The 26,380-nt window shown below is 42.7% G+C and overlaps 3 protein-coding genes across 7 annotated transcripts; 1 reads left to right on the top strand and 2 right to left on the bottom strand.

The window, feature by feature from the left end:
• Positions 1-1,275: 1,275 nt before the first annotated feature.
• pdha1b (pyruvate dehydrogenase E1 subunit alpha 1b) lies at positions 1,276-8,527 on the bottom strand. 4 transcript variants are annotated; one of them, XM_085287633.1, is made up of 13 exons: positions 8,392-8,527; positions 7,143-7,163; positions 6,117-6,269; positions 4,869-4,934; positions 4,218-4,391; positions 3,952-4,078; positions 3,770-3,861; positions 3,587-3,679; positions 3,197-3,352; positions 2,783-2,854; positions 2,512-2,579; positions 2,320-2,428; positions 1,276-2,223 (listed from the first exon to the last, which is right to left on the bottom strand). In XM_085287633.1, the coding sequence occupies exons 1-13, from the start codon at positions 8,449-8,451 to the stop codon at positions 2,059-2,061; spliced, it is 1,356 nt and encodes a 451-aa protein (XP_085143759.1). In that variant the 5' UTR covers positions 8,452-8,527; the 3' UTR covers positions 1,276-2,058. The 4 variants fall into 4 exon arrangements, with proteins under 4 accessions (XP_085143759.1, XP_085143760.1, XP_085143761.1 ...); XM_085287634.1 differs by lacking the exon at positions 6,117-6,269; XM_085287635.1 differs by lacking the exons at positions 6,117-6,269; positions 7,143-7,163.
• A 602-nt stretch (positions 8,528-9,129) lies between these two features.
• acot9.1 (acyl-CoA thioesterase 9, tandem duplicate 1) lies at positions 9,130-20,181 on the bottom strand. Of its 2 annotated transcripts, XM_085287638.1 has the most exons (16): positions 20,003-20,181; positions 18,395-18,498; positions 16,896-16,922; positions 16,451-16,496; positions 14,964-15,134; positions 14,462-14,499; positions 13,464-13,547; positions 13,232-13,335; positions 13,028-13,101; positions 12,366-12,433; positions 12,174-12,285; positions 11,989-12,079; positions 11,234-11,319; positions 11,064-11,151; positions 10,252-10,402; positions 9,130-9,700 (listed from the first exon to the last, which is right to left on the bottom strand). In XM_085287638.1, the coding sequence occupies exons 1-16, from the start codon at positions 20,014-20,016 to the stop codon at positions 9,645-9,647; spliced, it is 1,314 nt and encodes a 437-aa protein (XP_085143764.1). In that variant the 5' UTR covers positions 20,017-20,181; the 3' UTR covers positions 9,130-9,644. The 2 variants fall into 2 exon arrangements, with proteins under 2 accessions (XP_085143764.1, XP_085143765.1); XM_085287639.1 differs by lacking the exon at positions 16,896-16,922.
• Positions 20,182-22,760: 2,579 nt separating this feature from the next.
• LOC146567637 (diamine acetyltransferase 1-like) lies at positions 22,761-25,592 on the top strand. Its single transcript, XM_085287678.1, has 6 exons — positions 22,761-23,027; positions 24,017-24,068; positions 24,150-24,230; positions 24,901-25,002; positions 25,081-25,121; positions 25,207-25,592. The coding sequence occupies exons 1-6, from the start codon at positions 22,965-22,967 to the stop codon at positions 25,381-25,383; spliced, it is 516 nt and encodes a 171-aa protein (XP_085143804.1). The 5' UTR covers positions 22,761-22,964; the 3' UTR covers positions 25,384-25,592.
• Positions 25,593-26,380: the final 788 nt, after the last annotated feature.

Raw genomic sequence — 26,380 nt, 5'->3', positions numbered from 1 at the left:
GCATAAAATACAAAATATTACCCCCAAAATATGCAAACTTACTTTAAATTGTCGAACAAAGAGCTACATGACCACAAAACATAAAAGGTAGCACAAAATACAAAAAGTATCCCAAATATATTCGAAATGACCACAAACTATCCAAAATAAGACACGTAACCCCATAAAAACCCATCACAAAGTACACAAATACAAATAAAAAACCTGCAAAATGATGACAATCCAACAATAATATGGCAAATTGCACCAAAAGATGTAAAAATAACCACAAAGCAGCCAAATGTAAACAAAATAACCACAAACCTACTCTAAATGACAACAAATGTCGAATATGCAAAATCAGTAAACACATACAAAGTGATACACCAGCAGCCGCAAAATGACTACAAAATGTCCAAAACAGTCACAAATGCCATGAAACAAATTACCATAAAATATACAACATCTGCACAAAACCACCCTCAGAAATACTGAGACCACAAAATCCTGCTAAATGTCCACAAACAGCCCACAGCCCTATAAGTTATTCCAACTATACTGTAGTGAAACACAAAATAAACCACTAAAAAAAAAAAAAAAAAAAAAAAAAGCTCCAGGACAACATAAATGTGTGACAACTTATGAAATGCCAAGTTACCAGAAAAACATACAAATGAACACTATGCAGTGACCATAAACCACTCAAAATATACATATATATGAAAATCTCACAAAAACGAGAAACACGAGCACAGGAAGGAAAATGACTTCTGAAGTACACAAAACGAGATCAAAAACTACACAATAACCAAAAACAAACACCACAAAGAACCTCGTGAACGTAACTCCTGGATTCACCGCATCGTTTCCTTAAAGCTGTGCGTCGCTACAAAATCCAGTTTTGAATACTTCTTTCATTTTTTCCGTGACAACTTTTCAGTGGTTTAAATTTACAGCATTTCATGTTTGTCGGAGTCGAGCATGAATTTCGTTCATAAAGCTTTAATAAAGCGACCAAAAAAGAAAAAAAGTCCAGACATGTTCATTTTTATACTATGATGCTGACAATAAACCAGGATAAATTTTACTCTAATTAAAATGAAAAAAATAAATAAATTTTTAGTTTTGAGCAGTTTTTCAGCCTGATAGTGACATCTAGTGGTTGAGGATGGAACAACTGAACAGCGCATGGATTTCCTTTAGGTTGATCAACTATTGAGTCATATTTGAAGCATTACTTTGTAACCACATTTGAAAGCTGAGCAAATAAAATAGGATTCAAACACACGTTTCCACTTTGCTTTAAAGTAGTTTTATTTCACAACCTTCAGTTTCCACCATTCACACAGGTAAATAAGAAAGCTTTATATCTGTACAGGCTCAGATACAGTAAACTTTAAAGAACACAGAGGAAAGATCTTATAACAGACTCCTTTAAATTCATAAAGTGCCCAGAAAGTCTCAAATGTAGTGCATCCAGTTGCCAGCTTCAGTTTCCCCACACAAGTCCAGATGTTTGTCTTGTCAGTAGTCGAGTCAAGCAGCTAAAGTCTTGCTTTCATCTTCAGCTTATAAACACATTTTTAGAGCCATTTTATGGTTACATACACTGATATTGTGTCCTTATCCTGGACACTGAACCTGCTTCAGATGAGGACTGCTCTGGAATGAAGCTCAGGCTGCGACTCCTCATTAAAGGCGTTTTACTATCAGAACAATCCATCACATTTGCATTTCCCAAGTTTAAAGTCACACTTCTGAGGGAATATCTACACAAGTTTGGAACATTTAAAAATCTGAGGGTTTAAAATGCAGGATAAACATGGAGAAGGTTTCTAACGGACACGTTTCCATGTCAGATGTTGGGATTTGTGCGTTTACAGTGCAGCATGTTTATCCTGTCCAACACCTCTGGCTCCACCACGAATAATATCTCACAGTTATACAGTAAACTATAAATAAATAACACTGACAAGTTTCAAGGAAAAACCTCAAAGTCCCGTGAAGGTGCTGAGACCTAAAATCGAGAGGGAAGGTGCTGAATGTGTGAGGGATAAAGGTTGAGTGTGTGGTCCGAGTCTAGCTGACAGACTTGAGCTTGGACCAGGGGTTTGTCCCGCGCACCTCCAGCAGCGGGTTGTTGGAGAAGATGTGGTTGCATAACTCTTCCAGCGGCGGCTCCGGGTCCGAGGTGGCGAACTGAGTCGCATCCTCCACCTGCTTACGGATCTCGATGTCGATTTCCTGACGGGAGAGAAATCAGGTGCTGTAATTCCTGCAGCTGCCGACATTTAAAACCGTTTGAAGCTGTGAACGTATCACTGCCGTCTGGACGCTCACCTTGAACTCCTCTACAGACGCCATGTTGTGGCTGAGCATGCGCTCCTTCAGCATGGAGATGGGGTCGCTCTTGCTGCGGACCTCCTGAATCTCCTCGCGGGTACGGTAGCTGCAGGAGGTCAAACCAAATTACTCAGAAAAATCACAACTCCCCCAGGGTCCGGTAAATCCAGACTTAGAAAGGTAACTCACCTGACACCTGGGTCACTCATGCTGTGTCCATGGTAACGGTAGGTCTGCAGCTCCATTATGATGGGACCCTGAAACACAAAGTGCTGCTTCACATCGATGCTCTGGAAGATTAGAGCCTTTTAGAGAGCCTACAGGAAACTCTCCATCACGAGAACCCTTCAAAATTAAAGCCCGTGGGTGTCCATGGACTTCTACCTTCACATGTATGAAGAACTGAGTGCAGCACAGAGGTTTTATTTTAAATTTATTTTTTAAAAATCTAAACCCTCACCTTTCCAGCTCTGCAGTGATCTGCAGCAAACTGTGCGGCCTCTCTGACGCACAGGACATCCATCCCATCCACCTGCAGGAGAGCAGAGAGAAACCTGACCATTGGCACACCTCTAAGCACAGAGAAGCGACCCCTGCAGCGACCCCTGCAGCGACCCCTGCAGCGACCCCTGCAGCGACCCCTGCGTTCCAGTGTGTTTGTGCGCAGTATCATACATGAGCATCAGACAGCTGTATGCATGCTCACACCTGCAACTGCCAGGACAGACTCTCAGCCTCTTCCTGTTATAGTCTGGGTCCAAACGGGCAGCGGCAGTGTACAGTCATCAGACACACTGCAGCCGCTGCCCAGGACCGGCACATTTACCCGCCATGTTTAACCCCGCCCTGCAGCTTTAATGTGTTAGTGTCTCACTCTGAGTCCAGGTATGAAGTCCCCCCTCTTGTAGTAGTCGGTGCTGGCTGCAGCTCTCTCCACTGATGTCCCCATGCCGTACTTGTTGTTCTCGCAGATGAAAATGCACGGCAGCTTCCACAGAGCGGCCATGTTGTAAGACTCAAAGAGCTGGCCCTGATTGGATCAGAGAGGAGTCACAAAGTGCTTTACAGAGGTATTAAAAGCACACAGCTGAACCACGTAAACAAGGCAGAACTGCAGCAGCCTCTCCAGCTCACTTTGGGACAGTCATGAGTTTAGTGATGTTTCTTAAATGGATAAAAGGGAGCGAGGGTGAGATCACCCTTTCCTTATTCCAACTACAACCTACAAGGACATATTTATTTATTATTATTTTTTAAATCTTACCTGATTGGCTGCTCCGTCTCCATAGAGCGTAACGCACACCTGATTGTTGCCTTGGTACTGGCAGGCGAGAGCGATGCCTGCTCCCAAAGGTACCTGCACAGTTCACAGGTGAGTTACTGAAACTGTAACGAGTGTTTAACTACAGAGACGTGCAGGTGTGAGAGGCTTTTTAAATGTGCTCACCTGTGCGCCCACGATGCCGTTGCCTCCATAGAAATGTGGAGCGTACATGTGCATCGAGCCCCCTTTCCCTTTGGCCACGCCCCCTCTACGACCTGAGGAGCACAAATAAAAGTGAAGCTGAGACTAAGATCCAGCTCAGACGCGCACATGTTCAGACTGTAATACCTTCCTCTCGCTCTCACCTGTGAGCTCGGCGAGGATCTCTTTAACAGAGACGCCGCGGGTGTACGTGTACCCGTGGGCGCGGTACGCAGTGATCAGGTGGTCCGAGGGGTTGATGGCGGCCTCGATGCCTGCAGCACACGCTTCCTGCAGGAGAAACCACATGTTCTGCATCTCACCACACTCAAACTGATGTTTGTTTGGGTTTTGTCTAAATGTTCTTGCATGCACTGAGATTTGGATGCAATATAAATGAATTGTGTTCCTGGCCTGCAGGCGCTGATACCTGTCCGTCGTACAGGTGACAGAAGCCTCTGATGATCTTCTGCTTGTAGAGCTGGTCAGCTTTGAGCTCCATGCGCCTCACCGTCTGCATGGTGCGGTAATACTGCAGGCCCTGCTCCCTCGTCAGCTCTGCCTTCACCGGCGGGCCCTCCTCCAGGCGGTGCAGGTCGCATTTCTACACCAAAAACAAAAACACCACAAACTGGAGAAGAAGACCAAACCAAAGATTTTACATTTCTGGTCCACAATGAGTGAAGTTTTAATAAACTACACAAATCCAGACCTGAACCAAAGATTAGCACATTTATTAATTTACTGCTGAATCCATCAACAGTGCTGAGCCTCCTGTAGTCTTTCAGGCCAGAATACAGATCCGAGTGGACTCGTGCTGATGATCATGACACTGAAACTATTGCTGATGTGATTCGATTCAGTTTGACAGCAGAATCAACTTTACAAATATAGCCATGATATTTTATCTGAAAGGACAGTTTGTGCATTAACCCTGATAAGTTTTATCTTGCCATCTTCATGTTACGTTCTGAGCTACATTCGGTATCGACTAAGATGTTTAACTGATCGCAGCTTTATGGGGTAAAAATCCCCTTCCTTCAGTCTGCGATTGCCATTAGTGATTCTCGTTTGTGCCCACCTTGATGTCAAAGGTCGCCTGGGGTGTGAAGTCAGCGAAGGAGCGGGAGACAACAACTCTGGCTCCCTGGAACACAAACACAACCAACTGAAACAGTGTTTCCATCACTGCAGCATCACAACACGACTTAAAGCGGTCACAGGTCTTCCACACTGAGCAGCGTGACGGCTGCCCTCCTCGTCAGAGCAGGGGGAGGAGCGAGGCGGGGTTTGTGGGATCAGATGGGCGGGATCAGGTGGTTCATACACACACTGACCTTCAGTAATCTGTGACACTGGAGGTCAGTAACAGGGAGGGAGAACAAACCCAGTCCAATAATGCGCTGTGGTTTTTACTGAACAGGCCCTTCAACAGTCTGATAGACTCCTGTTTTGTCCTGCACCACGTGTGCGCTGATGGACAGTTAATTAATAAAGGTAATTTAGTTCTTCAATAAGAACCTTGGAGTAATTGTTTTGTCTGTAAAATATCAGATCATAGAAATGCCTCTAAGCTGTGCTCAGCTGCAGCCCTGCAAGCTGCAGACTTGCACATAACCATTGCTGCTTTTATTGTACACAGATCAGTCATGTTTACGTGCACGGTCACCTCTTCAGGTGAAATAGTTTGGTGAGGTTGCCCACGAAAAAAAAAAGGCAGCAGACCTGGTGTGGACGGGCCCGACGAGGAGCGCCAGTTTGTCCGGGATCATTTTAGCTCATGAAAGTATAAATGTGCACGTAGGATTTAACACTTAAAGACCAAGAGAAAGAAAAATAGTTCTGATAAATTGATCATTTTAATAGAGTTAAGTTTTCTAGGTAATTTTCTGACTTTTATAATCAAATGATCAAAGTTATGGGACAGATTTATAGATCAGGAGGAGTAGCGTTAGTAGAAGCCCTTGTTTGACAATTAACCCATAAAACAGTTACCCAATGGCCCCAAAGCCATTTCAAAACAAAGGAAAACACTTCCCACAATATATGGAATCATTTTGACTGGGAATGCACCAGTTATGAAATTCTGGACACGTAACCATGTTTAAAATAAGAAACAGCTGATCATTTTTTCCACCTCATTTTTGGGATCAAAGAAATCTCCCTGCTTTGCACTGCTCAGAGTGCAGCATTAACGAGACATGTCGGTGCATATAGGGTCATTTGTTCTTAAGTCATACATATCCATCCATGCAGCAGCTCTGGTTAGGTTCCCCGGCCCTGTTAGTGAGCAGGCAGCAGACATGGAGGAAGCTTCACGAGTCCTTACTGGTCTGTCAGCACAGCCGCTAACTAACAGCGCAGACGCTGCTCTAGTACCGACTGCTGTTGGAGGCGGTTTAGGTGGAAGCCGCTGGGTCTGTGCAGAGGCGGGCGCCGCCGGCGACGTTAGATCAACAAACTCTGACAGGTCAGTCAGTAGCTGGGGAACAAAAGGAGCCAACCAATCAGACCAGAGCACAGAGCACGCCCAGTGGAGCTCTACAGGTGAGAGAGGAGCTGTAGCTAGACAGAGACAGACATGACAGGTGGAGTCTAAATAGATGAGACACACAGAGGGGACAGACTGAAACCAGCCCAACGTGTTCACACAAGCACAACATCTGTAATCCCAGATTAATCACTTCAGCACCAGCAAAGTCATTTATGTAGATTAGAGGCCTTATAGCTGTTTTTTTAGTCAGTTAATGAATATCTTTACAGCTTAAGAACATTTTATGAAACTGATTTTAAAATATGTTATTTTGACTTTTTAAATGAAGATTATCAAGTATTACTTTGTTTATAATTTTACTCATTTTCTCTTCATTTAATTGATGCATTAGTGTTCTTACAAGTCATTTTAATTTTATCATTTCAGGATTGATTTTTATTTTATTATTAATTTAACGGTATTAACAAACACAACATTAATGATAAATGAACCCTGACATTTGTTATTTTGGCAGGTTTAAGATCATTTTTGGGGTTTTCGTAATGACTCAAAGTTGATTCACAGCTACCCAAATCTGGGGGAAGTGATACCCGTTTGTTTAGGTGCTGAAAATTCAGCTTAATGTTGTACCAGTGTGAAATTAATGTTTTAGGAAATAAACAGCAAACAAATGTGGAATGAACGTGTTAAATGAAAAAAGACTCAAAGACTATAAAGAACTACAAACACTCCACACCAATGAGGATCATCATTGCAAACGCTACAGCGATTCTTTTAGCTGCGCTTCAGTTAGCTCCCTGGGAACCACCACCACCACCACAGCAGGACGGAGCCTGCAGACAAACATCAGCAGCTGCTTACCTCAGACACTGTTTGGGCTCCCTAGGGTTCAGGCGACGGGGAGAGGTGGGAGAGGAGGGAGAGAAGCGAAAAATGAATGGGGAGTCTTTGAGTGAGTTTGTGTGTGAATAAAAACAGCAGGGAGGCCGGAGGGTAGGAGTGAGCACCAGCGGAAAAGGGAACAGGATTCCCACAGGCAGGCGTGAGACTCGACTGAGGCATTTTCAGCTTTTTCTTCATCTCATTCTGGATGATATGATTAGAAAAGCAGTGCCTGTAGGAAGCTTCTGTAAATGATGCACCACAACAAACACTCGACATGCTGCTGCCAGTCCTACTGACCCACAGGGAGGCGCTGATGTGTTTTAAACTGACCCAGCATCTCTTGATTGGCCTGATTTTGAACCATGAAGGAAGTCTAGCATCCTCTTTACATCTCACGTCATCTAGAAGTTTATATTTGAGCATGGGAAACTAAAAGAAGTGTACTATGAAGCCATAGTAATGGCTTCTTTAGCCCTCTTCAGCTTATAGTCAGAGCGTTCAATGTTAGGACGGTGGCTACATCACCATGGTAGGCAATGATAAGTCACCTCTGGATTTCTAGGATCAACATACTTCTTTAACCTACGCGATTGTCTTTACCGTACACGGCTCTGCACATTTATACACGTATGTTTTTATTTTATTTGTTTTAAAGCATGTAACTTCGTGTACTTTCTCAAAACGTGCGCCATGCTCATAAAGGTTTTAGAGACAAACACTGGAGGTAACACACCTGAGAGCAAAGTGAGAGGTTTACATTTGCATGGTGCACTCACAGAAGCCCCTATAATGCATTTCAAATATGTTCCTAATATTTCGTCCACGTGTTTAAGCGCCCATGCTGGTCGGTATTGATCACATCAGCGCCTGCGTGGCAGTACAAGCTCTCCGTGCCGTGTGAGGAAGGCAGACCACCAGAGGCATAACATATTCAGGGTTAGAGAGAGGTAAAGAGCTAGCACCCCGACTGTAGCCATGTCACTGCATTCATGCATGCTTCCGTCCAGTCAGCCAATCACACGAGAGCATGAATAACCCATTCTTTCACCACAACATGCAAACTGCAAATAAGAGCTCAAACCAGCCATCAGTGCTAATGTTAGCTACCGCTAACAAGGTCAGCCCCCCTCCAAGCTAAACAGTACAAGGCGAGCTAATGGTTAGCGCGGACCGGCCCCGGCACACAACGTGGCCTCCGTTTCCACACCAACCCCCGAAAACTCACCGCATTCCTGCCGGTCATCCTGCACAGTGCGTTAGAGATAATGGCTAACATGGTTTTCATGCTACACACGGAGACGCCCGGAGAGGATTAACGAAGGATGCTCCGTGTTAGTGTACGCGCAGAAAACGGCGCCGACTCCCACAGTCCCACACAACATTGGTTCCGCTCGGTATTTATAGCTAGACGACAACTAGAGAGGCATGTTTACGCCCCACTATTACCCTTAATCGCTAATCATTGTAATTTATTTTAACAAGTTAAACGTTAGTAATTAATTTTAAACCCTGGCTCGACCTGTAGCCTCCACTCAACGATAGATTAAATAAATAGTTCATTATTTTATTCTTTTGTTTGGGAAATTATTTTTTAATAACAGATTATTTTGAAAGCCAAAAATTTGGTTATTTTTCTTGCTTTGACACTGTTCTGAGGTTTCATTAGCTGTGCACTTTACAGATCATAGATGAAAAACAGAAAATAAAAGGCATCAAAAAGCTAGCATTGGTTGTGTGGTGTGGTTATCTTTACCGAACTGTTGGTAAGTAACATACATCAGGCCGTTGTCACAAACATTATTTACTGCAAACCAAGAGGTTAAACATGTCAAAATAAGAAACGCTGCTGTGTGTTAACAAGGCAAAGCTGCTGGTTTCTCATATTTACGTGGCAAAATTAACCAGTGATCGAGCGTCAGCTGTACAGAATGAAATAAAAACAAACACACAGGAACAACTGTAACACCGAGATAAATAAAACTTTTTTATTGCATTCGAGTAAATACACCAGTTAAGGCCAGAGAATTGACACCCTTGTTCTTTTTGCAGCAGCATCATAATAAAGTGTAAAAAAGAAAAGCTGTTTGTGCGTGTAAGCAACAGTGAGATATAAAAACGTAACACGCTGTATCGTAACACCGAGGAGTCGAAGTGAATGAGGTTATGATGAGAAGGGCTGGAGTGTTTACCTCGTTTTCTACAGTTGAGAGGCTGTAACACTGACAAGTGGGAAAAATGATAAGAGTATAAAATAGAGAAACATGGGGGGAAAAGCATCTTCTGCTGTAGTGCGCCAAACACATCAATTTGTAAACCTCCAGATCGACTGAAGCAACAAGATTCAAACAAAGTGCCTGTGGGCTGTTCAAAATTCAGAAACCGTTATATGTCAGAACCTAAAATTCATTCATTATTCTCAACAACACGGAAACACTTGGAGCTCGGCATCTGGATGCTGAAAGGCTTCAGTTTGACGCCTCAGCACGCCACGGTTTGGTCAAAGTGTCTCTTTCCGTCCAGGTACAGCATCGACTCTGTCAGACACACAAAACATCCACATCAGTACACACAGCTGTTCTCCTTCCTTTCAGTTTGATCTTTGAATACAGAACAAGTCAGATCTGTAATCCCAGATTAATCAACAACTCTATGTGCAGGATTTGTTTTTAAGTTTTTAAAGTTTGGCTTTTATTCGGTGGCTGTGGAGGAGCTAACATCATGGGTCACCTGTAGATTAACCTGCCTGCATACGCTGCACCCAGTGAGTAATAAAATTGCAACAGGTTGTCATGGAAACCTGAAAAAAAGCTGAAAATGCTGCTGAAACATCTACTATTCCTAGTTTTTAAAACGTGACACAGTAAATGTCTCGGTAGAAAAGAGTGAGTCAAAGCGAGAAGTGCCGATCAACGAACGCGTGATCATAACAACCAGCAGCTAAATTAACATTTAACAACCGTTTTAATAGTTGATTTCTTTCGGCACTGAACGTGGAAGTTTGTTTGATTTATTCTGAAAGGAACTTACTGACATGGATATAAATCAGATTTCTTTTTTTAACTGTTTCCTGTCTGCACCGGCTCACCTCCATAAGTCTTGGGCATGATGTTGGGGACGTCGCGGTCTGAAGTGAAGGTGAAGTGGAAGATGTTGGTGGTGTTGTGCTGTCGGGTCAGCGGGTCAAACACCTCGCTGTGAACTCTGACCTGGACGTACGTCCCCTGAGTGTAACACACCTGAAAAACAAAGACACAAACAGCCGAAGCACAAAAAAGACATAAAAACATCATTTATCCTGTTCATGTAATTATTGTCCTTATTTTTTGTCTCGTGTCTCCTGTTCCAGTGCTGGATGCTCATATTAAAGGTGGACAGAGAAACATGTTGCTTAATTCTTGTTTAGCCAATCAGAGGAAAGTTCGATTAAAGGAGGCGGGGCTAAAAAGGCCAGTTTTAGAGGCAGGATTCACTGAGAGGCTGCTCCAAGGTGTCAGAAAAATCAGGATTATTTTGAACTTTGAATCATCCAAAGCTTCTCTAGCAAAGTCCAAGTATAAGAATATGGAGCAGTAGAGGTGACCTCCGATAATTCAGTTCAAAACATCTTCATTCTTGGTCTAATCTCAGTCACAAAAACACATGTAAAAAAAACATCTAGTTCCTATGATATAATTTTTTACAAAAAGTGCTGTAGGTGTAAAAAGTTGGCAAATAAACATCATCTTACATTCCTCTTAAAGGACAATCACTTTACTTTAGCTCCATTTTTGGTCTCCATCAGCTCCAAGTGAAATATTTCACTTTTTTAATCTAACTCCTCCCTTTTTTTTTTCCATTGGCTGGCCTCTAACTCTGAAAGCCATACAGGTAGTCCACCTATAAAGAAGATGCTCTGACCTGCGATGAGAGCATCAGCAAAGATCCAATCTCCACAGGTTTCTGGAAGAGGATATCATCGACAGCCACCAGACTCGGCCGACAACCCCTGCAACACACGGCAAGGAGCAACAACATTTACAGCAGTTATTCTTTAATGTTTCTTTAACCCTTTAGTCTAAATGTCTCACCCGTAGGAGCAGGCGTTGGCCCAGCCGAGCTCGTAAGCTTTCCTCATCAGAAAACCTCCAAATATCCTGTTAAAGATGTTCCTCTCCTGGTCAACGCAAACACAGAAACAGGTTTTTTAAGTTTTCCAGCTGAAATAATTTAGGGTTTAAACTGGGAACATAAATGAAACTGGAAACCACAAAAGATCCATTTCCCCATGTAAACATAGCTGCTGGTATTTAGGAAAAAAGAAACACAACTCAAGGAAATATCCAAGTAAAGAGTTCATATATATACAAGGTGTGATTACAAAAAGCTTTAGGAATCTCCCCTTCAAGACCATCTCCTCTGGTCTACACAGCTTCCAGCATGAATCCTTAAAAGTCGTGTTCCTGAGTTCTCAGCTTTGCACTGTACGCTCTTTATTATCTCCACGAACTTCAAACCTCAAACTTCTGTTGATCAAAATAAGCCGTCTTTCATGTGGAGGAACATCGCTGATGTAGAGAGTCGAGTCTCCGGCTATGACAGAGCCGCACATCGGGTGGACTCGGATTGTCTTGCTTTGGTACAAACAGCTCCAGAGGCTCCAGTTTAATCTCCAGGGAAGACTTAAAAGGCTGAATTCAAGTTAGAGGTGCACGAGAAGATGATCTTCAATGGGAAAGTGACCAGAAATACATTACGTAAATCACACCTTGCATATATTCACAGCCTAAAATGAACCTCAGTGTAGAAATAAATTCTCCTTCTTATTATTTATCCGTCCTCTCACCTGAGGATGGCAGATCTCCAATCCTTTCAGTTTGGCATCTTCCATCCACACTGAGTTTGGGGGCAGAATTCTGCTGCGGAAACTGACTGTGCTGCAGAAACATCCACAGAGATTTAACAGAGTGTATCTTAATATATGAAGCAAATATAACATCCTCATGATATCCTGTGATGTTTCAGTCGTACTTGGTGTCCAGGGTGTTGAGGAAAAGGCCGTGAACGACCGTCCTCTCCTCTTGTGTGGGAGCGACCTTCAGCAGCGACGCAGTGCTCAGCTCCACACGGCGGGATTTGTTAGCTGGAGGAGAGTGAGCGTCAAGATCAGCGTGCAAAGACTACGCTCTTCATAAAAGCTGCGATTGTTTCATCGGCTCTCACCTTCGCCTTCCTGCAAGAGTCGTTCTTCCTCGGGTCCTTCAGGCGTCAGTGGATTTACAAACGCTGCCCTGAAAAGGGAAAAGAAGCAGAAACACAGAGTATTAAATAAGTATGAGAGAAACACAGCATGAGTTTACCGTGCCACTTTTAGGACTGAGAAGCAAAGCTCTATGCAAAAATAAATCTGCACAGGAAATGGGAAATAAAATGATTTCCGTGCACATAATTAGTCCTCAATGAAAACACTTTCTCGATGCAGAGAGCCAAAACAAACAAATGTAATAATAATGCAAAATCTCCTGAGGCAGCACACGAGCAGAGGACAGAATCCAGATGTACAGTGCTGGGCAGAGAGCTCCTCATAGTTATTAATCCCAACTCTTAAATCTCTGTGAGGTAAGATACTCAGAGAGTCGATCAGATCTATGTCTCTTGGACCCTAACAGCCTCTGCAACATGGAAACTATAACACTACTTTCAGGGTAACTCTGATCCTATTAACCCCCAAACTGTGTTTCGTAGGCAAATAAAATGACTTTTGGTTCTGTTGATCACAACTATGTCAGATTTTCAAAAAAAAGGGCCCTGGGATCTAGAAATGGGATTCTCTAAACTCGTGTTTTTTCAAAATAAAAGCACTGGCACTGTACAGGATGTAATACCTCTTGTTTCCTGGGTCTCGGGCCACCATGACGAATGTAGCATCCAGAACGGAGGCGTACGCTCCGTCACGGTACTGCAGGAGAGACAAACACTTGGTTTTTATTTACACCACCAGCGAGCATAAACAGGGTTAAGACTCTTCATTTAATTACTCTCTTTGTATATATTGCATATAGTCGAGTAAGCAGGTTAGGCGAGCCCACCTGTGACATGTGGATCTTGGCTTCAATGGAGGACTTCCCCACCCACGTCACATGACCTGTGAACTTGATGTCGCAGTCGGGGTAGATGACGTGCTGCCTCATGTCTGACCAAGCGCGCGCACACACACACACACACACACACACACACACACACACACACACACACACACACACAAAGATATTAGTGGTAAACAAAGTGGTTTATTGTACCCTGTACCCGAGAGATTCTTACCGATTTTGTCCACCAGGGCGGTGACAATAGACAGAGGAGACCTCTTTAGTTCTGAGTTGTAGGTGTGAGAGTAAGAGATGAGGACTGAGGAAGAAAGAAGAGGAGAAATTACAGTTAGGTCCATAAATATTTTGATTCTCTACATTACCACAGTGAATTTGAAATGACCCACATGCAGACTTTCAGCTTTAATTCAGTGGGTTGAATCCTTTCATTTCGGTGGACAAGTTAAATAACTCAAAACAAAACGTTAATTTCTAATACTTAGTTGAAAACCCTGTGCTGGTGATCACAGCCTGAAGTATTGAGCTCATGGTCATCATCAGATGCTGGTTTCCTCCTGGTTAATGCTCTGCCAGGCCTTTACCTGTTGGTTTGTGGGTCTCTCTGTTCAAAGCTTAATCTTCAACAACTGAAATACATGATCAGCTGGGTTAAGTTCAGGCGACTGACTGGTCCATTCAGGAGTGGGTTGCTTTAGCTATATGTTTGGGGTCATTGTCCATCTGTATTATGAAACGCCGCCCAATCGGTTTGACTGCGTTCAGCTGGGTTTGAGCAGACAGTACGTCTCTGAACACATCAGCATTGATTCGGCCCCTTCTGTCCTGTCCAGCCCAGTCTAGCCTCTCTTTTCTTGAGGATTATGACTGGCTTTCGCTTTGCAGTGAACCCTGAGTATTTACTTTCACACCCGCTTCTCTTTATGGTAGACTTGGTAGACCTCCTGGAGAGTATCGTTCACTTCGATGGCTGGACGTCCAGGTCTTTTGGCGTTGCTGAGTTCAGCAGTGCTTTCTTTCTTTCACAGGATGTACCAAACTGTAGATTTTAACACTCCTGTAACAATTTCATCCAGTTTGAATGTGGATACCCTCAAATAAAAGCTGAGAGTCTACACTTCCTGTCCATATTTCAGCGCCCAAGTTTAAATGAACCTAACTGTGTAATTAGTGCTTGAATGAGTGAAGTTCCCCATCATCTAATCTGCTGTGTACCTGCTAAACTGTCCAAGTCCTCCAGGATTCTGCCAAACCTGAAACGAGACAGAAAACAGTTAGAAGGTCAAAACTGAAGCGCAGACGTACTGGGCCACATTTACTCAGAGAGCAGGCTGCATTCATTTTCTGATGACTGCGCACAAACACAGGGTTCAATTTCTAGCATTTAAACAGGCGAGTCATAAAAGCAGTCAGTACAGTAGCTATGAAGTTTTTGCAGCATGCTGTAAACAAGTTTGTTTCTACTGTAAACAGACACTTTAACACAGGGGTCTTTTTGGAGCCTGCCTCCAGTGGCCATTAGGGGAAGTGCAGCTTTTGGCTCTGGAGGTTCTTGCTTATCCAATACAAAGAATGTAACTGAACCCGTCACCATTCACATGGAGGAGACATGGATTTATCAGACTGTCATGTAGCTCTTAGATTTTCCTTTCATGGTAAACGTACTGTTGGTCTGCCCGTTCACTCACTTTACTGTCTCCGCTTTCTGCGTGTTTACCTGACGGTGTTGTGGTAGGTCAGATACTTCTCCCTGAGCTGTGGCTCAGAGCCCAGGGGCAGGTGCACCTCCAGGTAGCTGTCCTTCATCCTCTTGGCAGGAAGTTCGTTCTGAGATTTGGCCAACATGGATGACAGTGAGACACGCTCCGCCATGGCCTGCTGATGGTCGCTGCAGACGAGAACGAGACCGCATCACTAAATATAACATGTTAAAAATAGACTCCCTGGATTTGTTCATGTAAATATATTTCATTGGTATTATTATTATTGATTATACGATAGTTTTGTCCCACTTTCTCACCACTTTTTTCTTTAGATTTATCTTTTAAAATATTTATTAAGCAATAAAAAAGTCCTGTAATTACAGTAAACAGCAAAAATGTGTCATCTAACTGCTGATAAATGAGCTCAGTCAGCTTTATTTTTAGGACTTCAGTTAGAAATACTGAAGGTGAGGGTTGGATTTAGGTGTGTAGGGGTTTGGAAGCTAAAAGCTTTAACAATTGTGTACTGAAAAGTGAACAGCAGTAATCTAACAGACAGGAAATGAACACATTATTTACTTGTTTTCTCAAAATTCCTCCAGATAAAAATGACCGGCCTTTTTTTCTTACCAGAAAAAAGACGATTCTACAGCAGATTTAATAGACTGATAAAATTACAGGAGTAACATGAGATGAGAGAGGAATGATATGGGAGTCATATATATGTGTGTCATCTGCAATACAATAACATCTGATGCTGAGGATTTTTTAAATAATTATTCAAGTGAGTGTTGGCACGTAAATATAAAATATCTGGGGTCCGAGAGCAGAACCCTGTGGAACCTCTAACAGTACTAAAGCTGTCTGACAAAACTGAACGACCGCAGGTAACAACAGGACAATCCTAAATCTCAAGTATCCAGCCAGACAGCTTTTCACAAAGCCAATGAACAAACTCAAAAGTAACTCTGTGAAAGCAAAATGACCAAAAATGTCTTTTTTGATAATCTTGCCAAAACGTAACGATCGAAGCAAAATTTATTACTGCATTCAAAGGCTGCAGACTGAGTGGTGGCTTTTAACATTTGCTGAGAAATGATTAAGGATGCTGTGATTTTTAAGGAGAGGCCAGCTGCCGATTCTTTTACAGGCAGAGAGTCACAAACAGATTTGTTTCACCAGAAATGGATTCATACTAAGATTTAAAGTAAATCTATTATATTTTCTTACTTTCTATCATATATACACTGTTACAACAGCTGATGTTTATATTAACCACAACGTTTGTAAAATGAGGTCAGTCTGTGTGTAAAAACGCATGTTTCTGACAGTTTTTTTCTACTGTTGGGTCTGTATGATGTCACAGAGAGAGGATGACAATAATATACTCATCTAAGGCATAAAGCCTTAGGTGGCTTAAAGGGGGAGGAGCTAAAACAGCTCATTTCAGACAGCATGAGGTAAATAAAGATGATTTTGAACTGTGAGTCATGCCAGTTACCTCCAGTTTGTGGAAGCTCCCACGATTTCTCTCAGCCTGTTTCGCACTGAAAACAGAAGACGAACCAGATGTATGAAAGATCTGAACACTGGAGTTTGGAGGCTGCCATTAAATATAGCACATTTTTTACAATGTGATCTGAGACTTGCAGCTCAGCAACGTCTGAACAGCAAGAAAACATAAAACTGAAGCTGAGTGCCACAGAGGGAAGAAGACGAGAGAGTTCCTGCTACAGGAAGGTTTGATTCTGCCAGAGGAGACGTCTTTGAACATAAAATGCAGCTCTATGAAAAGGCTGAACAGCAGAAGCTGAAACTTCAGTTAGGAGACAGTGGGGGGGAAACATGCAGGGAGGAGTTAAAATGTAATTAGAGTAAATTAGAAGATAATTAATAAGCTCGTCAGTTCAGATAGTTGTGATTCATCTTGGTTTACCAACACGCACCATTTGACACATGAAACTGTGGATTTCCTGTGGAGAAACACAAAGGATTAAACACACAGGGCTCAGAGGACGACGGACTCATGAGGAGACCAGAATAAACTCAAATGTACAAAGTGAAAACACTTCTGTCCTGAATACAGCAGAGACTTTGTTCCACTAAGGATACAGCAGGTCCTATTTAGGGCCTTGCTTTGTTTATTATTATCATTTACACAAGTAAATCACACTTAACATGATGGAAACCAGTGAAAATATTCATGGCGTCGCAGCACTCTCTCTCATCAACCTTTATGAAACCAGGTACGCAAATCCAACATCCCAGGATGCACAACAAAGCTTCTCTGAGAAAACCTTAAAGAAACTCAAGCTTTTTATCTTTAAAGGTAAATTTCGGTAGTGACCGAAAGAACGAGATCGCGGATACAAGCGGCAGAAATGAGCTTCCTCCGAAGGGTGGCTGGCCTCTCCCTTAGAGATAGGGTGAGAAGTTCGGCCATCCGGGAGGGGCTCAGAGTAGAGCAGCTGCTGCTCCACATCGAAAGGAGCCAGCTGAGGTGGTTCGGGCATCTGACAAGGATGCCCCCTGGGCGCCTCCTGGGTGAGGTGTTCCAGGCATGTCCCACCGGGAGGAGGCCCCGGGGCAGACCCAGGACACGCTGGAGAGATTACATCTCCCGGCTGGCCTGGGAACGCCTTGGTATTCCCCCGGATAAGCTGGAGGAGGTGGCTGGGGAGAGGGAGGTCTGGGCCTCTTTGCTTAGGCTGCTGCCCCCGCGACCCGGCCTCGGATAAAGCGGATGAAGATGGATGGATGGATGGATGGTAAATTTCCATTTTCCAGGCTTGAGGCAGATTTTCATTTTTACATAATTGTGTGAAGCTTTGTGGTTACAAACAGCTTTTACTTTCCTCTGCGCACTTACTCCTAAATGTTACTCTATTGATTTAGAATAAAAATAGAACAGAAACAAACTTCAAACAAACTCTGAATACTTGGGCCTAATACATGTTGTCGTTCTCTGTTCACAATTTATGTAATTTTAAGCTCAACTAGGTCATTAAATTTAAGTGTATTGAGCGATAAAAATAATAAATTTTGGTGACTTCAACGTAAAGACCTCCCAAATGCAGAATTGTGAAACTTTTGAGTTTGCATTGAAGGTTTGTTGTGTCATCGTAAATGTTGACGTTTCACCACAACACAAGAATTTACTATACCTCAGATGTATAAATATCTAATCTGCCACAATCGTCAGCTGATTGCTAAGAGTCTGGAGGCCTCTAAAATGGCATAACGCCACCTGGTGGCAACAGGAACTCATCATAGATGTGATAATCATCATATTACATGACATTTGCATTGTGTTGATACTAGCTTCATGTATGTAAACTGTTCCATCATAGCTCTGATTTGACATGTGTTACTTCACTCTTTACCTCTCTGTGTTCTTGCTGTTAAATCAGGCGATGTGAAACAGGAAGTGCGTTTGCTTTCTTACCCTCGATCATGTCAGGTGCCTTTCCCTGCTTGCCCTGCTTCAACGCTCCTCCCGTGCAGAACGACTTCCTCGTGAAGGACGCGGCCGATCGCAGCAGCAGAAACCTGAAGCAAGCAGAAAAACTCCTGTAATTACCAAGTCCTGTTACAGGCACGCACACCGACCGCCTCTATTTCAGGCCGGGCGTGTGAGCGGTTTAGATCCCAAACAGCTGATCAGACGGACTGTTACCGCCCCCCCATGAGAGGAGCGTGACTCTCTGCAGCTTAGTCACATTTATAGCTCGTTACTGCATGTCCACTTTCTGACTGGGTCACAGGACAGTTATCATGAACTGTAAAGTCAGTGAGTCTGTGTTACCTGGATTAGCAGCAATCTGTCCTTTATTTTTAACAATGCATCAATGACTGGAATAACAAAAAGTTCACAACTCTTCTGACAAAGGAATTTAAAAATAACTTGATAACAATACTGATTATTTCTTTGACTCTGACCTAATCTGACCAAACCTAAAGTTCCTCTGTGTAGAAGAAACCCCGAATCTCTGTTTGGTTTCATCTGTGCCCCTCAGCTGTCGAAGGACCTGCCTGAGGGCCTTCAGCTTTCTTCATCAGTATCTTTTAAAACATTCTCTGAAGTCTTACTTATATTGTTGGTCTTTCTCAGTCGTCTTCTTACAGATTTTACATCTTTAACTTAATTCTGATTTTTTAACTAATTTTCCACTGCATTTATAACTAGGAAGTCTCACTGTTTTTTACTCTTCGTGTTACACTCAAGTTGTGTAACAGACAGCAACCTTAGAGCTGAAGAAGAAGGCAGGATGAAGGTGAAGATGAGAGTCACAAAAGGGAAGTTTTGTAAAATGGTAGTGAGGCCTGTTATGATCTGTGGTTCTGAGACAGTGCTGCTGACAAAAACGATGGAAAGAGGAGTTGAAGATGCTCAGATTCTCACTGGGAGTGAGCCGGATGAATAGGACTAGTTATGATTAGTAATTAGAGACACAGCTCAGGATGAGTGTTTGGACATGTGAAGATGGGGAGAAAGGATGGAAAAGAGGAAGTTAGAGGAAGTTCATGGATGTGGTGAAGGAGGACATGCAAAGAGTGACAGAGGAGGATGAAAAGAAGAACTAGCGTCTTTTTAAAATCAAACATTTTAACTGATAATGTTTCGGCCATTTCTGTTTTTATTATTATTATTATTATGTGTGTATTGTACATGTGAAACTCTTCGTAGTGGTCATTTTGACCTCATTACTTATTTATAAAGCGCATGTAGGAGTGTAAACTGCGTAGAGGTTTCTGAACTAGCCTGTGTAGCTGTCATAAGTTAACTTCGGTGTTTATCCTGTGTGAGGCCTCCTGATTTGCTCTGTCTTTATTTCCTGCAGACACGCCCTTCGTGGAAACAGACCGCCGCCCTCTGTGGGCCTGGTTAACTAGTCACTCTTCATTTACACACCACTGAAGTCATAACAGAGAAAGGACCATCACAAATCGCTGTTTATCGCTGCTTCGCTTCCCTCGCTACTCTTAGGTCACTTGTTAACAGCGCGGACGCCGCAGAGACAGCTGTGCACGAGCTTTGTTTTACGTCACTAACCTCTGTGAGAGCATTTTGACCGGGATGACAGAGCCGAGGCCTCGAGGGGTCCAAACGAAGCGGGTGGGCTGAAAAAAGGGAGAGAAAAGAAGAAGAATCACAGTTTTCTCTTGAGGAGAGAAAGAGGCTGATGACGGGGTAGCTTCCGCGGTGGCACGCAGCTCCGCCCACTGCGTGATGACGCAGCGCTCAGCATCCGTAGGCCTTGATGCCCTCGGTCCAGCCTGTCAGGAACTTTATTTGACAGGCTAACCTTACAAATTTAGACACAGACAGACACAGTGGTGCTCACTGAGAGATTTTCCAAGTAAAAGTGTTATCGCTCACTAAACAGCCGCTTAAAAAACTTTTACATTTCTGTTTTTGATATTTCCGTTTAGCCTAAATCTGCCACTCTAATATAATTTGTCCTTCTTATTTTTTTCTCTCGAAATGTTACTCTCTCTGCCAGAACCTTGAACTTTGTATTTATTGAATTACCCATGTTTTTGTCGAACGTGGGTCAGTGAAACAGTAACAAACCTAACTGTATGCATGAGTAAAATATCAAAACACTCTTTGTGTACTTTTTTTTATGAATCTATAAATAATTTCATTTATTTATTAGATGAGTGGATACATGTTGACATGTTGTAATATGGTGTTTACCATGTCATAGCGTACAAAGCACAAGGGGAAACAAGGGAAAGTGATTCTCCTTTAACCCTCCTGATATGTTTCAGGTCGGAGTGATCCATTTCAAAATTGAATATTATATTTAAAATTATTTTAAAGTATTTTTTCAACATGGAACTTATTCTGCTTGGTTTAATAGATGTAATCAACATATACAATGAAAGTAGCTAATTTCACATATTTACACGTATATTTTGTGTCACAATGTCTCTGGAGACTTCATATTTTTTCCAGAGTCATCCGATTTGATAATCAAGAGACAAGCACTGTTAGATGGGAGAGAGAGAGACAAGCTGGCAACTACCATTATTCAACACTGTACTTAAAAAAAGTCATATATCCTCATCGAACCATGATCTGTGAGCAGTAAAGAACACAACTACATCAAATAATGACTGAAATAGTTGGTAATGGAGTTAATAATGAGATATGAACAATGTTTATTCTGTGGGTTTTTTGTTGTTTTGGATAACTAAACATGCCCAAGCTGACCCACGAACGTCCTTCCTTCACCTTGGAGACAAACATAACAGAAGGGTTAAAAGTGTCTGGTTTTCACTACAAGATACTCCTGAGGCACACCTTCCCCTTAGTTGTTGGTTTTTTTTAAGCTGAACACTTTTCTGGACAGCCAAACGTTCTGGTCCGTCTTCTACAAGTGAATGAACAACAACGGTAAGATGTATGAGAAGAAAATAACGTATAAGAAGTGTCATAAATAAAGCAACTAAAACAACCACGTTATACACTGTTAGGGACATTAAATGTCTTGTATTGCATCAATTTCAGTCTAAGTTACAGTTGCAGGTGTGGGGGTGGGGGTGGCCTTTGACCTGTTCTCAGAGGATCATTGTTCCCCCCAGTACATCAATGCTACAACTGTCTGCGAAGCATCTAACCACACCTAATCATTACACACACTCTACTCTGCACATGAATATGTAGGGTCTGCTGGTGTTGGAAAATTCCACTTGTGTGGGCAGACAGAGGCATTATGGGAGAGACCTGAACTGAAGTCTGTACTGGAGCATTGTGAGTTGAAATTAAACCCCCTGGAGGAAAAAAGAAATGTGAAAAACTGGTGATTCCATACATGTGGTTCTTTTTTTCCTCAAAGACCTTTAAAATTAATTAGACAAACCTTCACAACAACTGCCCAAATAGATCCCTGCTGAGTGGCTTCACTTCCTTGGAGAACAGGAATGCCTTTCTGTCAGTGTAAAGACACTCAACTAAATATTTAATCCTTGACATATCTTAAAAGAAAAGGAAGGACAATTTCAACAATATGTCTCAGTTTTCTACATCATAAATGTGTAGAATCACAGAAAAGTAGCTTATTGTCAGTCTGCCCCAGGGCAGCTGTGGCTACAACTGTAGCTGCCTCCACCAGTGTGTGAATGTGAGAGTGAATGAATAATGGCATTGTAAAGCGCTTTGGGTGCCTTGAAAAGCGCTATATAAATCCAATCCATTATTATTATTATTATTATTGCCCAGAGTGTCCTGTATTTATGATAATGTTCTTCATTTTTGTATAGTAGAACATTTCTGTTTTAAATACTGTAAAAACAATATTTCTTCATTTAATTGTTTATCTGTTACGTAACTATTTTGGTGCCAAACTGATCTGTTTTAGAAGAACTTAGAAGAACCCAAGAAAGTTTCTAGTCCTCATAACACCTGGAAATCTATGTGCTTCTTATCTTATCTCTGGGGCAAAACTGATGTTGTTTTCTGAACTTCAGATACAGTTACAGTTAAGTTACTGTTTTGATTAAGTAACTTAAATTATAGGCTATTGTTTTTGTTTAATGTGTTAGATATTTAGCACATTGTTTGACTCTTATACATTAGTTAAACATTAGTTCAACATTGTTTAACTAAAGAATAAAAACACTTTCCCAGGTCCTTTTCTCCATGAAAAACATATGACAGAATAAAAACAGACCCCCACATGTGACCGTTCTTTGTACCCCGATTGGACAAAAAAAGTGACCAGGGGGTGTCGCTGATTTGTCAGAAATGCGATACTTGAGTGAACCGACCAATTATATTGCAGCGCGAGCCGGCTATAAAAGCCCTGACATAAACAAAGGGGGCACAGTAGAGCGGCAGCGACCCAGCCGAGGGCCAGTTATACTGAATGTTTTATCTCGACGAGCGCGTTCGGACCAGAGGCTGACTGTGGGGGAAAAGCCACTGCGAGGCGAATGAAGAAGCACCTAATCTTCCAATTTACATACAGAGGACTTCTGACGAAAGGGAAAAAAAGTAAAAGAAGAAAATGGAGTATAAATTACGAAAAGCTGAACCCCGAGACGTGCCTGATATATTACGACTGGTGAAGGTAGGCCTGTGGGATTAAAAAAAACCAAATACCGTTTTGGGGATAAACGTAATTAATTTGATATGAAACGAGCAGGAATTCAATATAGCGGTCGAAAGCTAAAGGGAACTGTTACGTGTTACAATATCCGTTAGCTGTGGAAATCCGTTAACTAGCGAAACATCGGCAGGTGTGAGCTTTCCTGAGGATGTCCGAGAATGAGGTCAGAGCCGGAGGCCTCTTTAACGTCAGATGACTCAGAGCGGCCGGGTGTCTAAATATGGTCCGTCTGACGCGGTGTCCGTATCATGGCTGACCCCGACGCGGAAACGTTAGTGGAGGAAAACAAACAAGCGACATCTGCGAAACCCCGAAGAGGGTGCCGGTTTGATCTGGAAACTGGTGGCGCCTATATTTAGCATCAGGGCGTTTAGAGGCCTCTTAGTTAAAGTTAACGTCATTTTCAGTTTACACAATATACCGACTTTAAAGGACCTTATCGACTTTACTTGTAAACTTGGCTTTAAAAAATAAATAAAATTGGCTCCTTCTAGTTAATTCCACTTAACTTTTTGGCTTGTAAATTGTAAAGCCATTTTAAACTGTTCCCATACAATTGTAAAAAGAGAAGATTATTTTTTTCAACCTCCCTCCTTTCTGGTCCTTTTAATGACCCTAACGTCAATTCATTTCTTGTGAATTTGCTCAATCATTCCCATTGAATAAAAGTGAAGTGATGGAAAAGATCTAAACCTCGACGCTCACATCTTAATCACCACAATGATACTGACCAATTATTACAATGATTCTTTTGTGTTCTTAATCAATAAATGACTTGTCGCACAATAAAATGTTTGTTAGAATACTGGATGAGCTGCAGAGCTGCAATACACTTTGCTTGTTTAAGAAATTGAGCTCAAAACAAACCGGATTCTGGACTAAATAAAAATGAAACGGCATCAGGAGTGCTGTGTCGCACTACGAATGACATCATCCCATTGTTGTTCCAGGAACTTGCAAAATACGAGGAGATGGAGCACCAGGTGACACTGACTGAGAAAGGTGAGTTTAAAGTCACCTGCACACAACTAAAAGACTACCTGCTCTGTTGTGTAAATAATTAAAGGTTGTGTTTGCCTGTAGAGCTCCTTGAGGATGGCTTCGGTGACACCCCGTTTTACCATTGCATCATCACTGAGATCCAAGGAGAGAAGAGCAGTGAAGGTACGAAACGCCACGGATCCTCTTTCTGGAGCAAAAACACTTGGAGGATCGTTTTCAGCCTGAGGCTTGAATAGTTTCCCACAGGAACCGTCAGGTTATCATGTCACCTGATAAGGAGAGTAAATGTTTCCCACCATCTGCTGAGACGGCGTTTCCACAGGGTGTGCATCCTGGTTTTGTAAATACAGGCCAAGAGTCAGACGCTCGCCTGCAGGTGTTAGTCCCCCTGAACACGTTTATTTAATTGTTCTTCACAACGTAGCTTCCATTGAGATGTACAGAGAAGTACAGTTTGTGCCTGACCTACAGGGGAGGCACCATCTGGACACATTCCCAGTGACTGCAGCGCAGACGCTCGTAAACAGTCTGATTAGGCCGAGAAAGTTCTGGCAGATTTCCCCTAAGGAGGTTGAAGGTTAAGGTAGAAGTTTTCCTGCATGGAGCCATTTCTGGTGTTGCAGTTATTTATTTTTGCCCAACTGTCTCTTTGTTCACATCTTAAACAAGAATTTGCCTCCACAGCTTGTAAGCCTGGTGTTATTCCCAAAACATTAAACCTCAGCCCTGCTTTTATTTGCTCTGCATAGTCTCAGCATATATTTTATCCACATAATCTCAAGAATGAGATGTCTGGTTTCTAACAGCCTAACATGGTCGTGTCTCCCTGCAGATCGCAAGGTGGTGGGTTTCGCCATGTACTACTTCACGTACGACCCCTGGGTGGGCAAGCAGCTCTACTTGGAGGAGTTCTATGTGATGGATGAGTACAGAGGTAAAAACATCTCCATCTGTTTACATTCACTCCTGCTCTGCAGCTTCATTGATGCCTGAATTGTTCCTCTTTCTGCAGGTCTGGGCATCGGTTCAGGGATCCTGCGGAACCTCAGTAATGTGAGTGTTTACAAACTAAAGTGCATCCTGACTTTGGCTGTTCTTTTGAGCGCACCAACCTAAACTCCTCTCCGTCCTCTTCCAGCTGGCGATGAAGACGCGCTGCACCGGCATGATGTTCGTGGTGGCGGAGAACAACGAGCCGTCGGTCCAGTTCTACAAGCGGCGCGGTGCCGAGGACCTCTCTCAGGAGGAGGGATGGAGGCTCTTCAGGTTCGACAAGGACAGCCTCGTCAAGATGGCCGCTCCATCTGAGGAATAAGAGGCCCGACCGAGCAGACGCGCCTCGGCTTTTCAGAAGAGTTCAGCTTTGAAATGCAGCATTTATCACAGTAATCTGGTGTATTTAATCTGTCTGTAGTTCGTAGTCTTAGTGAGCCTTTTGTGTCTAATCTGTCACAGAGTTACTCGTCTTTATTCAATCTTAAAATCACTTTTAGCTTTAAATAAAAACTGCTAATCGCACTGTCATTCTTCAGTTGGTTACATACTTGCCTTTGATTGCACTTGAATTCATAGTTTCCTTCACAGAATTCAAACTCATTAGAAAACTTTACCAGGCCATGTGTCACCTACAGTGCAGGAGTCCACTCGTGTCCTTATGTTGAATCAGGAAGATTCTGACGTTAAGTTCTCCTGGTTTTAAGTCACTCATCCAGTCTGTGGCGCTGACCTTTACAGAATGATGTCTTTCTTTTGCCACTCTGGCCACCAAACAAAGACCTACAACTCACTTATTTAAAAAGAAACAACTTGAGGGCTGGATCGGTGTCGTCAACACACAACTGTTACTAGCAGCCTGTCACAAACACGTTGGTTCCCCTTTTTTAAGACTGAAAAATCCAAAAGCTGAATATTTGACTGGAATAAAATTGTGTATTTGCATCAAGGTGATTAAAGAGCTGATGGCTGAGACCTTGGAGAAGTGGCAGGCAGTAAACTACACGGCATATGACCCACATGTCCTTAAGAAATGAGAGCAAACAGGTCTGATACAGATGAATCTAAGGTTTCAAATATTTGGGGAAGCAAAACTGTGGCGGCTCCGTCACTGGGAGCTTAATGTCAGCCAGTAACAGATTAATGAAATTATGAACACAAAAGCACCATTGTAATCTGACCCAGCGTACGATGCCATCTTGGAAAATGTGATTCACAACAGATTCACTTTTCAGCTTGACCCCTGAATGTCAGGGCACTAAAAGCATAACCGAACATGCTAGAGCACAGAGTCATAGCACGGCCTTCCCAGAAGCCAG

The sequence above is a fragment of the Mchenga conophoros genome, linkage group LG9, assembly GCF_057382185.1.
Source record: "Mchenga conophoros isolate Kocher_MC1m ecotype Shallow Benthic linkage group LG9, M_conophoros_male_GT1.1, whole genome shotgun sequence".
In the NCBI taxonomy this organism is placed as follows: Eukaryota; Metazoa; Chordata; class Actinopteri; order Cichliformes; family Cichlidae; genus Mchenga; species Mchenga conophoros.
Note: the sequence above shows the minus strand (reverse complement) of the source record. Positions and strands in the feature narration are given on the sequence as shown.

Bases quoted from the DNA above. Each gene is read 5' to 3' on its own strand.
- pdha1b (XM_085287633.1), bottom strand. From the start codon at position 8,451: ATGAAAACCATGTTAGCCATTATCTCTAACGCACTGTGCAGGATGACC. The intron at 4,935-6,116 runs GTAAGGACTCGT...TTTGTGTTCCAG, and splicing joins GCGGCTGTGCTGACAGACCA to GGAGCCAGAGTTGTTGTCTC. The intron at 2,224-2,319 runs GTGAGCGTCCAG...CTCTCCCGTCAG, and splicing joins CGTCTGTAGAGGAGTTCAAG to GAAATCGACATCGAGATCCG.
- acot9.1 (XM_085287638.1), bottom strand. The intron at 13,102-13,231 runs GTGGGCTCGCCT...TCTCTCCTGCAG, and splicing joins CCAAGATCCACATGTCACAG to TACCGTGACGGAGCGTACGC. The intron at 11,320-11,988 runs GTGAGAGGACGG...TGCGTTGACCAG, and splicing joins TGGAGATCTGCCATCCTCAG to GAGAGGAACATCTTTAACAG.
- LOC146567637 (XM_085287678.1), top strand. From the start codon at position 22,965: ATGGAGTATAAATTACGAAAAGCTGAACCCCGAGACGTGCCTGATATA. The intron at 24,069-24,149 runs GTGAGTTTAAAG...GTTTGCCTGTAG, and splicing joins GGTGACACTGACTGAGAAAG to AGCTCCTTGAGGATGGCTTC. The intron at 25,003-25,080 runs GTAAAAACATCT...CTCTTTCTGCAG, and splicing joins TGTGATGGATGAGTACAGAG to GTCTGGGCATCGGTTCAGGG.